The sequence below is a fragment of the Anomaloglossus baeobatrachus genome, chromosome 2, assembly GCF_048569485.1.
Source record: "Anomaloglossus baeobatrachus isolate aAnoBae1 chromosome 2, aAnoBae1.hap1, whole genome shotgun sequence".
NCBI classification, from domain to species: Eukaryota; Metazoa; Chordata; class Amphibia; order Anura; family Aromobatidae; genus Anomaloglossus; species Anomaloglossus baeobatrachus.
In genome coordinates, this window is record NC_134354.1 from 40,900,736 (window position 1) to 40,914,125 (window position 13,390).

Below are 13,390 nucleotides of genomic sequence, written 5' to 3' on the forward strand. Positions count from 1 at the left end.
GCATGCAAAGTACCCCTAAGTGTTGGACAGATGGCGCCAATAAGTTAATATATAGATAGTGGAAAGGGATGATGCACCCAACTCAGAGGAGAAAGACCGACCAATGATCAAACTGGGCCCTCCATCATAGTCCTGGGTGTCACCGACTAGGACTTGAGGGCCTGTTTACCGATTTCATGGGCTAATTAGTCAACTTTTTGTTGATCTCCACAAGAAGTCGTCTCCCATATAAGGCCGGAATCACACTTTCGAGTGACTCACGCGAGTCTCGCATCGGCATCACCCGCCACATCCGCATATTCCGTACAGGAGTGACTCAGCTGCATACAAATACATGCAGCCGGCTGATTCCTATCAGGAGAGTGTGCGGCTGTGCTGGGTGATGCCGATGAGAGACTCGCGCAAGTGTGACTCTGGCCTTAAGCAAACACTATCGGGCTAATCAAGGCCACCCACATTATCAAGGACCCGATAGTAGGCAGCCGGACAACCTCTATGCTGCGATAGTAAATATGAAGACCATGAAGGTGATCAGAAACTGCAAGTACAAAGTACAAGAGCTCAATGGAATAATAAAGTAACTGAAAATGAAAGATATTTTTATTTATTCTTCTAGAAATAAAAAATAAAATAATACATAGTAATAAGCTTGATGCACAAACTCGGGACATCTTTCCGTTGGACTCCGGCTTATTTCTTCTTTCTACGGCTGAACTTTGACTCGAGATTGGTGGGTGGAAGGATCCCGGGACACGGTCTCTCCGGAGGCTTCTCGTCTTCGTGTAGCAGAATGGTCGGTCGGATCACATCGATGTCACGTGATAGATGCTCCAGCACGCTGGGAATGATGTTGGGTGGAGAGTAGAAGTCAACTAGGAAATACCTGAAAGGAAAAAACTAAAATGAGATTTTCATCTAATCCAATTTCTTCTTAGAATTCCCGAAATATGACTTCAGGTGCAGTTTTGAACATCTCATATGAATTTCGTTCTTTGGACTTTTCAAACCCATCAATGTTGGAGGTCAAAAAACAACTGATACCTAAACATTGTTCTCATTTTTTTTATGAATGTTAAAAGGAGACGTCCTCTTTGTATCTCAAAAATAAATTTAATCACAAGGAACCCCAACAATCAACGGTGATCTGTTACAAGGCCTTTATTTTTCCTTTGGTGGTGCTGCAGGAGAATTGAAGTATTAGGCTAAGTTCACATTTCCGTTGTTTTGTATCAGTCACATGCGTCGCTTGACGCATGTGACTGATGCGCTGTTCAACGCTGTACAACGGATGACAAAGAACAGAATTCTTTGTCGGATTCCGTTGTGTGCGGGGGGCGGAGTTCGGGGGGGGAGGGGAGCCGAGCGGGGCCGTGGCACTGAGGACGTCAGTGCCGCAGGGACTGCAGGACAGGTGAGTGAGTGAGAGAGTGAGTGAGTGAGTGAGTGAGTGAGTGAGTGAGTGAGAGAGAGTGTGTGTGTGTATACACACATGCTGAATGCGGGAGGGGGCGGAGCCGAGCGGGGGGCGGGGCCAGGCGCTGAGGATGTCAGTGGAAGTGCTGCGGTCTGCATGGCTGGGGACAGGTGAGTGTATGTGTGAGTGAGTGTGTGTGTGTATGTGCATGTATGTATGTATGTATGTATGTGTGTGCACATACAAAGTGCGGGAGGGGGCGGAGCCGAGCGGGGGGCGGGGCCAGGCGCTGAGGATGTCAGTGGAAGTGCTGCGGTCTGCATGGCTGGGGACAGGTGAGTGTATGTGTGAGTGAGTGTGTGTGTGTATGCGCATGTATGTATGTATGTATGTATGTATGTATGTATGTGTGTGTGTGCACATGCAAAGTGCGGGAGGGGGCGGAGCCGAGCGGGGGGCGGGGCCAGGCGCTGAGGATGTCAGTGGAAGTGCTGCGGTCTGCATGGCTGGGGACAGGTGAGTGTATGTGTGAGTGAGTGTGTGTGTGTATGTGCATGTATGTATGTATGTATGTATGTGTGTGTGTGCACATGCAAAGTGCGGGAGGGGGCGGAGCCGAGCGGGGGGCGGGGCCAGACGAGGGTGTCAGTGGCAGTGCTTGTCTGCATGGCTGGGGACAGGTGTGTGTGTGTGTGTACATACATGTGCGGAGTGCGGGAGGGGGCGGGGCCGAGCGGGGAAGTGTCGGCCTCCCTGCACACGTAACCAGCCTAAATATCGGGTAACAGCAAAGCACCCGATGTTTACCTTGGTTACCCGATATTTACCTTGGTTACGGGCCTACACCGCTTAGCGCTGGCTCCTTGCACCGTAACCAGGGTAAATATCGGGTAACCAACCAAAGCTGGTGACGTGTGCAGGGAGCCAGAGAGTATGCGCAGCGAAATCCGACGGATCTCGCTGCTCAAAAAACGTTACATGCTGCGTTCCCTCCGCCCGGCGGTCAGTCGTTCCACGACTGATCAGTCGGGCGGAGGGTGCAACGCAGCATCATCAGTCACAATCCGCTGCTCATACAAGTCTATGGGAGCAGCGGAATCCGCTAAACGGATTCCGTTGTTTACAGGAGCAGCGGATTGTGACTGATAGATTTTAGTGGAAATGTGAACTTAGCCTTAGATGGAAAGTATTAGAATTTATGGACAGGTACAGTCCCTCCAAAGTCAGTGACACTCTTTATGGCTAAAGGGGTGGTCCCACAGGCAACATGCAACACCTATTAGCAACATAAATTAGATAATAAAGGCAAAATCACTAGGGGTCTTGTCGTAACGATCCCCGTTGATGTAAAGAAGAAGGAGCAAGATACGAAGAAAGGATTAATGAGCATGTGCGACCACTGCTCCAAATTATTGGTACCTCCTCTTCAATGTTACATTAAAATTAGCCCTTGGGGGTCTTAAAACAAAAAAAAAAAGACAGATATTCACCTACTAAACTGCTGCAGTTCCTCAGTATTACTGTCACCTGCCGGTTTCCTCATCGATTCCTTGACTGCAGCCTTGAAATTCTGTCCGAGCATCAATCACAGTGTCCCGGCTCTTTTTCTTCTGGCTTGGTCGGAATGTCAAAGCTGCAGCCAATCAGTTAGTGGGTTTCAAGGAGAAGAGACTAGCAGGGGACACAGGCATCGATGTGGAGGAGTGACAACGTTCAAAGAGGTGAGTATTAGGTTTTGTGGAAAGGAGACCTGTAGGAGACAGGCATTGGTGTGGAAGAGTAGCAAAGTTCCAGGAGGTCAGCGTCGGGTTTCGGGGAAAAGAGACCATCAGGGGACAAAGGCATCGCTTCATAGGAGCGGCAAAGTTCCAGGAGCTGAGCATTGGGTTTCGGGTAGAAGAGACCATCAGGGGACACAGGCATCTGTGCATAGGAATATCAAAGTTCCAGGAGGTATCAGGTTTCGAGGAGAAAAGGCCATCAGGGGAAAAAGACATCAGTGCATAGGAGCAGCAAAGTTATAAGATGTTTTTCTGGCTTGGTCCGAATGTCAAAGCTGCAGCAGTTAGTGGGTTTCACGGAGAAGAGACTAGCAGGTGATACGTGCATCGGTGTAGAGGAGCAGCAAAGTTCCAGGAGGTGTGTATTAGGTTTTGTAGAGAGGAGACCACCAGGGAACACAAGCTTCTGTGTGGAGAAGCAACAAAGTTCCAAGAGATGAGTATTAGGTGTCGTAGAAAGGAGACCTGCAGGAGATACAGGCATCGGTGTGGAGGAGTGGCAAAGTTCCAGGAGGTGAGTATAAGATTTTGTGAAGTAGAGACTGGCAGGGGACACAGGTATTAGTGTGGAGGAGTGGCAAAGTTCCAGTAGGTGAGTATTAGGTTTTGAGGAGAGGAGTCTTGCAGGGGACAGAGGCATAGGTGCGTAAGAGCAACAAATTTCCAAGAGGTGAATATTAGGTTTCATGGAGAGGAGACCTGCAGGGGACACAGACTTCAGTGTGGAGGAGTGGTAAAGTTCCAGTAGGTGACCATTGGGTTTTGGGGAGAAGAGACCATCAGGGGACACAGGTATCAGTGCATAGGAACGTCCAAGTTCCAAGAGGTGAGAATCAGGTTTCACGCATACGAGACCATCAAGGGAAAGGCATTGGTGCATAGGAACATCAAAGTTCCAGGACATATCAGGTTTTGAGGAGAAGAGACCATCAGGGGACAAAACATTGGTGTAGAGGAGCGGCAAAGTTCCAGGAGGTGAGTATTACATTTTGGGGATAAGAGACCATCAGGGGACAGGTGCATAGGAACATCAAAGTTTCAGGAAGTATCATGTTTCGGGGAGAGGAGACCACCAGGGGACAAAGACAGTAGTGTGGAGGAGTGGTAAAGTTCCAGGAGGTAGGTATTAGGTTTTGGGGAGAAGAGACCGTCAGAGGACACAGGCATTAGTGCAAAGAAATGTGAGTTCCAGTAGGTGAGTATCAGGTTTTGGGGGAAAAGAGACTATCAGTGGATAAAAGGTATTGGCATGGAGGAACTGCAAATTTCCATGAAGTGAGTAGCCATAAAAAGTTGGCCGCACATGCTCATTGGTGCTTCCTTCCCATAGGAAACTTTTGGAACCCCCAATCTTATGATCCGTGGGGATCCCATTGATCATATATTTATTACAGGCAATAGAAGTTGTTTATGGGACCATTCCTCTATTAAAGCAGCATTCACTAATGACATATTTGAAGATTAGATTAGTAAACCTTTTTAATAATTTGGGCGATGGCATTTTCAGTTAATTGTACATTATATTACTGATAATAAGTTGGTGGCAGCAGATCCGTTATTTACGCGCGGTGTGTGAGCCGTGTCCCTGCCGCTCGTGGTATATTCAATGCTATATATTATCAGGTTTAGCTGCAGCAGCAGCATCACAAAGACACTGGAAATTTCCACTACGAGGAGAGCAGAGCTGAGGGCGGTGGGAATAAGCCGGTCCCCGCGCTCACCCCAGCATCTATACAAGCTATTCAGGCTAATCCCCCCATAGAGGGGATGGTGATGCCGTGGGCACATAGCGCGTGTCTTATCTGTTATGTGTGCAGCCACGGAGGGGGGCAACTGGAGAAATGTGAGGACGGAGGAGAAACCACTATTCTGAGGTTACAGCCGGCTGCTGAATACAGAGGATGAGGGGATTACAGTAATGATAGAGGAGTCCTGTGTTTCCGAAAATGACTCATCCCCCATCAGGAAACGCACTTGCACCTGGGTCGTCCTTCCTTCATTGTATGTGCCCCCCATAGCAAGTACATGCAGTTATCCATGGAGGGCGCACGAATAATGGGGACAAAATCCAGGACTGTCACCTATATCACTAATACCACAACCTCACTGCTCAGTGACATGTCTATTTCATGTCCTAATGAAAGGGTGTGTCATGCACGGATCCCCCACAACAGCGCACCATCCGCAGAACCCCCACAACAGCGCGCCATCCGCAGAACCCCCACAACAGGGCGCCATCCGCAGAACCCCCACAACAGCGCGCCATCCGCAGAACCCCCACAACAGGGCGCCATCCGCAGAACCCCCACAACAGCGAGCCATCCGCAGAACCCCCACAACAGGGCGCCATCCGCAGAACCCCCACAACAGGGCGCCATCCGCAGAACCCCCACAACAGGGCGCCATCCGCAGAACCCCCTCAACAGCGCGCCATCCGCAGAACCCCCACAACAGCGCGCCATCCGCAGAACCCCCACAACAGCGCGCCATGAACAGATCACCCTCATGAGTGTTATACGCAGATCCCCCTAAATAAAAGCGTCATCCACTGATCTTCCTCAATAGAGCGCCATCTGCAGATCCCCTCAAAAGAGCATCTACAGATCCCTCCATTACAGTGTCCCATCTATAGATGCCCCCATACCTACATGTCACTGGCAGTTCCCCCATAAGTGTGCACCATCCACAGATCCCCTATAACTATTATCTGCAGATCCCCCATAACTGTCACCCATTGATCTCCCTATAACAGCATGTTACCCACAGCTCCCCCCCATAACAGTGCACCATCCACAAATTCCCCATAACAATTTGTTACCTACAGCTCCCCCCATAATAATGTGTCACCTACAGCTCCCCCCATAATAATGTGTCACCTACAGCTCCCCCATAAAAATGTGTCACCTACAGCTCCCCCCATAAATTCCCCTTGCATCCCCCTTGCATTACACCATTTCCATTGCAATGAATGGCCTTTTTGTGCTAGCTATGGTTCTGTTTTTTTGTCACTCTCTGCCCTTGATAAAGGGACCCCCTTAAAGGGAATCTGTCACGAGGGTTTTGCCCCATCTGAGAGCAGCATAATGTAGAGACAGAGACCCTGATTCCAGTGATCTGTCACTTATTGAGCTGCTTGCTGTCATTTTGAAAAAAATCAGTGTTTTCTCTGCTGCAGATCTTGCAGTTATACAGAGCTCATTAATATGCTGGACTACCCGGAGCAAGCAAAGTAGTCCTGTAATGATATTGCTGCTGATTAATCAGTGATTTTAACAAAACTACACTAAACAGCCCAGTAAGTGACACATCACTGGAATCAGGGTCTCTGTACCTACATTATGCTGCTCTCAGATTGGGTGGCAAAAACCTGGTGACAGATTCCCTTTAACTCAGAATTCTCTTGAAGGATATTTTTCAAATAGGTTTTCTAAACCAGCCATTAAAAAAAGTATCTATAATCTCGTCTCCTGTCTCCTCGCAGCTGTATTGTGTGGACAGCACGGACTTTGGGTAACAGGTAACAGGAATGTTCTTTCAGCTGTAAAATTCCTTCCACCGCGCTGGATGCTTTAGGTGGGTGTGAAAATCCTCAGAGCAAACGAGCCCAATACAGGGAGCGCTGTGTGTTCATGGCAGGGGAACCATTCCTTGGCCGGCACGGCCGGTGAGAAGAGACAACATCCCGATATGAGATTACGCTCCCCGGCTACATAATCTGAGATTACAGAAGCCACTAGTGGAGGAGTTACACACATGCTCATATGTTACCATCCCGGAGCGAAGGTGAAGACACACAGGTGGCATTTCCAGTAGGGGGACCGTTTATTAAGGGGCTTTACATCCCAAAAACAACAACAATAATTTTTATATATATATATATATATATATATATATATATATATATATATATATATATATATATATATAATCTGTATGAGGACGAGTTCTGGGGTTCGACCACCAATCTGGAGGTCCTAAAGTCCTTATATGACTAGATTGGTAATGAGCATGTGCAGCCACTGCTTCATTCGTTGCCTATACAAGTGGTGGTCGCACATGCTCAGTACTGAACCATTCACACAGGGGAACCTTTATCCTATATTAGGTGGAAAGATGATAAATATAGTTTCATAAAAATGTGACATCAGAAAATTATCTATTGTTTAACCCCTTCTGGACATAGGAGGTACTGATAAAACCTCTATATACAGTAGATCACAACATTCATAATAGGGGATGTCACGGCTCACCTCCTCCCCTTTCTGTACAATGATTAATAATACCTCTATACACAGATAACGCAGAATCCACGATTCACAATAAGTGATGTCACAGCTCACCTCCTCCTGTACAATGACTGATAACTCCTCTATATATACAGTAGATAACACAGGATCCACGATTCACAATAGGTACTATTGTACTATTGAACATACATCACACAGTTGTCTATATAGATAAATTTGTCCTTGACAAAGACCTTCAAATGGTCGAAACGTTGGATGGATGAATTATCATTTTTTTATGCACAAATAAAACCATTTAAGCATTCCAAGATTTTTCTCTTTTTCATATATTCTCTAAGTGTGCCAGAATTATTCTCTATCACAATAGGTGATGTCACAGCTCACCTCCTCCTCCTGTACAATGACTGATAACACCTCTATATAAAGTAGATAGCACAGGATCCACCATTCACAATAGGTGATGTCACAGCTCACCTCCTCCTCCTGTACAATGAATGATAACTCCTCTATATATACAGTAGATAACAGGATCTATCAGTCAAAATAGGTGATGTCACAGCTCACCTTCTCCCCTTCTTTCATGACAACCTTAGTGTGACTGATGCGACTGTAGGCTCAAAAGCTGAGTCCCTGGCAATAAACCATAACGTACATAAAGGGCGCAGACTCAGAAATAAGTAACCCCATTTATGTCACGACACAAAATACTCTACAGCCACCAGTAAACCAAGTTTTAGAGGAGCATTGTCACAATTTCCCAGCAGGAGTGTCCCCCCGGATCAGTGACCCCATACATACTTTTCTGCCGCACAACACTTGCGATTAGCTAACTTAATGGCATCACAAGTTCCCTGGCAGCCGCCCAGTGACGCCCGCGAGGAAGCGCTCACAAAAGAAGTTAAAAGCCACAAAAAGCCAGCGGACAACTAACAAAAAAGGGGAAGAAAGTAACTTATTAAAACAGACAGGGACAGACAATGGCGCCATTTACAAGAATCCCCAAGCTTTTCTTAAAGGAACATCGCACTGTGTGACCTTACAAATCAGCTTTCTAAAAAAAAAAAAAAAAAAAATTATATATATATATATATATATATATATATATATATATATATATATATATATATATATGTCACACACACACAGTACCGACCAAAAGTTTGGACACACCTTCTCATTCAGAGTTTTCTTTATTTTCATTACTCTAAAAATTGTAGATTCACATTGAAGGCATCAAAACTATGAATTAACACATGTGGAATGAAATACTTAACAACAAAGTGTGAAACAACTGAAAATATGTCTTATATTCTAGGTTCTTCAGAGTAGCCGCCTTTTGCTTTGATTACTGCTTTGCACACTCTGGGCATTCTCTTGATGAGCTTCAAGAGGTAGTCACCGGAAATGGTTTTCCAACAGTCTTGAAGGAGTTCCCAGAGATGCTTAGCACTAGTTGGCCCTTTTGCCTTCACTCTGCGGTCCAGCTCACCCCAAACCATCTCGATTGGGTTCAGGTCTGGTGACTGTGGAGAGCAGGTCATCTGGCGTAGCACCCCATCACTCTCCTTCTTAGTCAAATAGCCCTTACACAGCCTGGAGGTGTTTGGGGTCATTGTCCTGTTGAAAAATAAATGATGGTCCAACTAAACGCAAACCGGATGGAATAGCACACCGCTGCATGATGCTGTGGTAGCCATGCTGGTTCAGTATGCCTTCAATTTTTGAATAAATCCCCAACAGTGTCACCAGCAAAGCCCCCCCACACCATCACACCTCCTCCTCCATGCTTCACGGTGGGAATCAGCCATGTAGAGTCCATCCGTTCACCTTTTCTATAACGACACGGTGGTTGGATCCAAAGATCTCAAATTTGGACTCATCCGACCAAAGCACAGATTTCCACTGGTCTAATGTCCATTCCTTGTGTTCTTTAGCCCAAACAAGTCTCTTCTGCTTGTTGCCTGTCCTTAGCAGGGGTTTCCTAGCAGCTATTTTACCATGAAGGCTGCTGCACAAAGTCTCCTCCTAACAGTTGTTCTAGAGAGGAGAAGGTGTGTCCAAACTTTTGGTCTGCACTGTATATCTCAATGGGCCAAATGGAGCAGAGGTATATTACTTTGCCCATCGATGAAAATATAGTGGCAACCCAGAATATCAATCGGAACAGAACCTAAGCGTAGATTAAATATTTTTACCCACCATGATCGGGTGCTCCATACTCTTAACCAGCATTCGGACGCGACTCAAGTACCCACGTATAATAGAAGTCAATGGGAAACTTTCCAGAAGATTTCCAGAAAAAATGCTCAAGTTCCCATTGACTTCCATTATAATCGAGTACTCTAATCGCCCTTATCCGAGCATCTAACTGCTCATTGCGAGCACCCGAGCATGGTAGTGCCCGCTCATCACTAGTTACCAGTACAGAGCACCCGAGCATGGTAGTGCCCGCTCATCACTAGTTACGAGTACTGAGCACCCGAGCATGGTAGTGCCCACTCATCACTAGTTACGAGTACTGAGCACCCGAGCATGGTAGTGCCCACTCATCACTAGTTACGAGTACTGAGCACCCGAGCATGGTAGTGCCCACTCATCACTAGTTACGAGTACTGAGCACCCGAGCATGGTAGTGCCCGCTCATCACTAGTTACCAGTACAGAGCACCTGAGCATGGTAGTGCCCGCTTATCACTAGTTACCAGTACCGAGCACCTGAGCATGGTAGTGCCCGATCATCACTAGTTACCAGTACAGAGCACCTGAGCATGGTAGTGCCCGATCATCACTAGTTACCAGTACAGAGCACCCGAGCATGGTAGTGCCCGCTCATCTCTAGTTACGAGTACGGAGCACCTGAGCATGGTAGTGCCCGCTTATCACTAGTTACCAGTACTGAGCACCCGAGCATGGTAGTGCCCGCTCATCACTAGTTACGAGTACAGAGCACGTGAGCATGGTAGTGCCCGCTCATCACTAGTTACGAGTACGGAGCACCTGAGCATGGTAGTGCCCGCTCATCACTAGTTACCAGTACAGAGCACCCGAGCATGGTAGTGCCCGCTCATCCCTAATAATACACATTTATAGGGATCTCGTTTTGGGAAGTCTCAATTGTTTGAAGGAAATTGGTGGGAACTGCTTACATACATTTAATTTAGTTCATATAGTACTCCGTGCAGACACAATACATATATACATTTCTGTAGACGGGTCTCATACTTTTCGGTATTTACAAATTTCCCTTACCCTCCATGCGTGTGGCGCTGGTTGTGTTTGGAGATCTTGTATGGCAGGTTCTTCTCTCCCAGGTTTTCCAGGTTACGTACAATGGCTCCCTTTTCCATCAGAGCCTCTATCGTCCGTTTCAGAGTTGCCACCGTCTCAGGCTGAAAACATAAAAATAAAAAAAATGGGAAAATTTTAAAGGTATAGCTAACTGTATCTATCACTTATCTGACAGACCAATACATGAGCAGTGGCATCAGTAAAGGGGTGACTATGGAGCCGCAGAGCGAAAAAAAAAAATAATGGACAGAGAAGGTCCAAAGGCTAAAAAAAAATAAATAAATAAATAAATTAAAAAAATGCATTTTAGACTGGGGTCCCCTCATCCAGATCAGATATAAAAAGCGTCTTTCACTCTGAAAGACACGTGCCTTTAAAAAAAAAAAAAAAAAAAAAGTGTAATTCTTTGCGTTACCTGCGGAGGCAGTGCAGGAAAATTGAACAGTTGGAATGTGACTTTCCGTGGCTTGATTACCAGTTGGCTTTGCTAGGGCCGGTCTGGAACATGACAGTGAACCCGCCCCTGCTTACCTCTCACCCAATTGCTGGAACCAAACCCCCAATGATCAGATATTGGCGATATACAGATAGATCATCAATATTAATGTTCTGGAAACCCCCATTAAATGTTGTGTGACTTGTGGAAAAACTAAAAACTTGGCAAAAAAAAAATATATATTTTTTTTTTTTTTTACATACAAAGACATGTAAATCCTGGAAGTATGTCTTTGCATGTATTAAAAAAATTTTTTTTTTTTTTTTTCATGCAAGGACATACTTCCAGGATTTACCATCTAGTGATGATTGTCACTTTTTCACTTTCATAAATGTTAAATTCCATTAAAAAATTTTTTTTTGCTTTATGTTTTTCCTGGAACAACATTTCCGTTTTCTTGCATCAATTCTATTTCTGCTCCACTGATTTGTACAAAGAACGTCTTCAGGTCCGATAGTCGTCAGATGACTTCTGACCATAAAGCGACTGGTTACAGCTGTATTCAGACTTCAAAGTACGTCTTCATATCAGCCCATGGGCCATTGAGGATGTTCATGAATGGTCGTGATTTACCAATCCTCGGCTACCGGAGGTCATGGGGGGTGACCGTGTGAAGGAGCCATCTCAGGATACAGAGGAGGGAACACAGTATAAGTGCCGGTTTGATTAGAAATACTAAATTAAGACTAAACAGATGCATCCAGTTTAATCGAGGTAAAGATGCTCATTTCTGAGGTTTCACTGAACCTGGCACTGTAGTTTCAACAAACTGCATAAATCAAAAGTACAAGTGAATAGAAGAAACTTTGCAAGAAGTCTTATAAGTAAAATATGCTGCTTTCTCCACTTATTAACCACTTCTCCTGCCAAATCAGTAAGGACTTGGATGACAGCTGCCTACTGAAGTCTAAATGACGGTGGGAGGAGCAAGAAAAGATACAGACACACAAAGTATGCTGGTGCTTTCTAGTAAGTGTTTTATCTCACCCCAGCACTAGATTCACAGCTACACTGCTCAGTTCTGTTGTATAATGTCCTCCATGCCGCTGCTGCTTCTGACCGTGTGTTAGATATAGACAGGAGAGCAGGATTTCAGTGGCCACAGTAATCAAAAGCACAGTATGTTTTTTGTTTTTTTTTATACTCTAGGGGAACATTATATTTTTGGGTCATAAAAGGAAAAAAAAAATTATATATTAGTTAAAAAACTATATATAAACTGTTCATTAAAATACATACATACATTCTATCTATATATATATAGTGTGTGTGTGTGTGTGTGTGTGTGTGTGTGTATGTGTGTATGTATGTATGTATGTATGTATGTATGTATGTATGTATGTATGTATGTGTGTATGTGTGTGTGTGTGTGTGTGTGTGTGTGTGTGTGTGTGTGTGTGTGTGTGTGTGTGTGTGTGTGTGTGTGTGTGTGTGTGTGTGTGTGTGTGTGTGTGTGTGTGTGTGTGTGTGTGTGTGTGTGTGTGTGTGTGTCCGGGATTGGCATCTGCACCGTCGCAGCTACAGCCACAAAATTCTGCACACTCACACTTCTGGACCCCGAGAGCGTCATAGGCTATGTTTTGAGGGGAAATTTTAACCCCGCGCTTTACAGTTATTCACCAAAAAACCTGCCTCCATTAAAGAGAATGGAGCAGGGAGCCACAGTGCAGCCAGAACTTCAGAAGAATGCGCAGCCACCCCCTTATATGGAATGTTGGCGTGTCACAATGCAGCCAGGGAAAGAGACAGACACAGACAGGGAAAGAAACAGACAGACAGGGTAAGAGACAGACACTAAGAGACAGACACAGACAAAGAGACAGACTGACAGGGAAAGAGACAGACAGGGAAAGAGAGGGAAAGAGAGACAGGTTAAGAGACAGACACTAAGAGACAGACACAGACAAAGAGACAGACTGACAGGGAAAGAGACAGACAGGGAAAGAGAGGGAAAGAGAGACAGGTTAAGAGAGACAAAGAAACAGACACAGGGAAAGAGACAGACAGGGAAAAAGAGAGGGAAAGAGGGAAAGAGAGGGACAGAGACAGACAGGGAAAGAGAGGGACAGAGAGGGACAGAGACAGACAGGGAAAGAGAGATATAGATAGACAAAGGAGATAGAGACAGACGGAGAAAGAGACAGACAGTCAGAGACAGACCGGGA

General features: G+C 45.6%; 1 protein-coding gene across 1 annotated transcript in view; it reads right to left on the reverse strand.

Moving 5' to 3' along the window:
• Positions 1-582: 582 nt before the first annotated feature.
• MRPS6 (mitochondrial ribosomal protein S6) overlaps positions 583-13,390 on the reverse strand; it is a 64,214-nt gene continuing 51,406 nt past the window's right edge. The window contains exons 2-3 of the mRNA XM_075335000.1: positions 10,691-10,830; positions 583-883 (exon numbers count right to left, since the gene is read on the reverse strand). Coding sequence (XP_075191115.1) covers positions 691-883; positions 10,691-10,830 — 333 coding nt within the window. The 3' untranslated portion in view covers positions 583-690. The remainder of the gene's footprint in view (positions 884-10,690; positions 10,831-13,390) is intronic.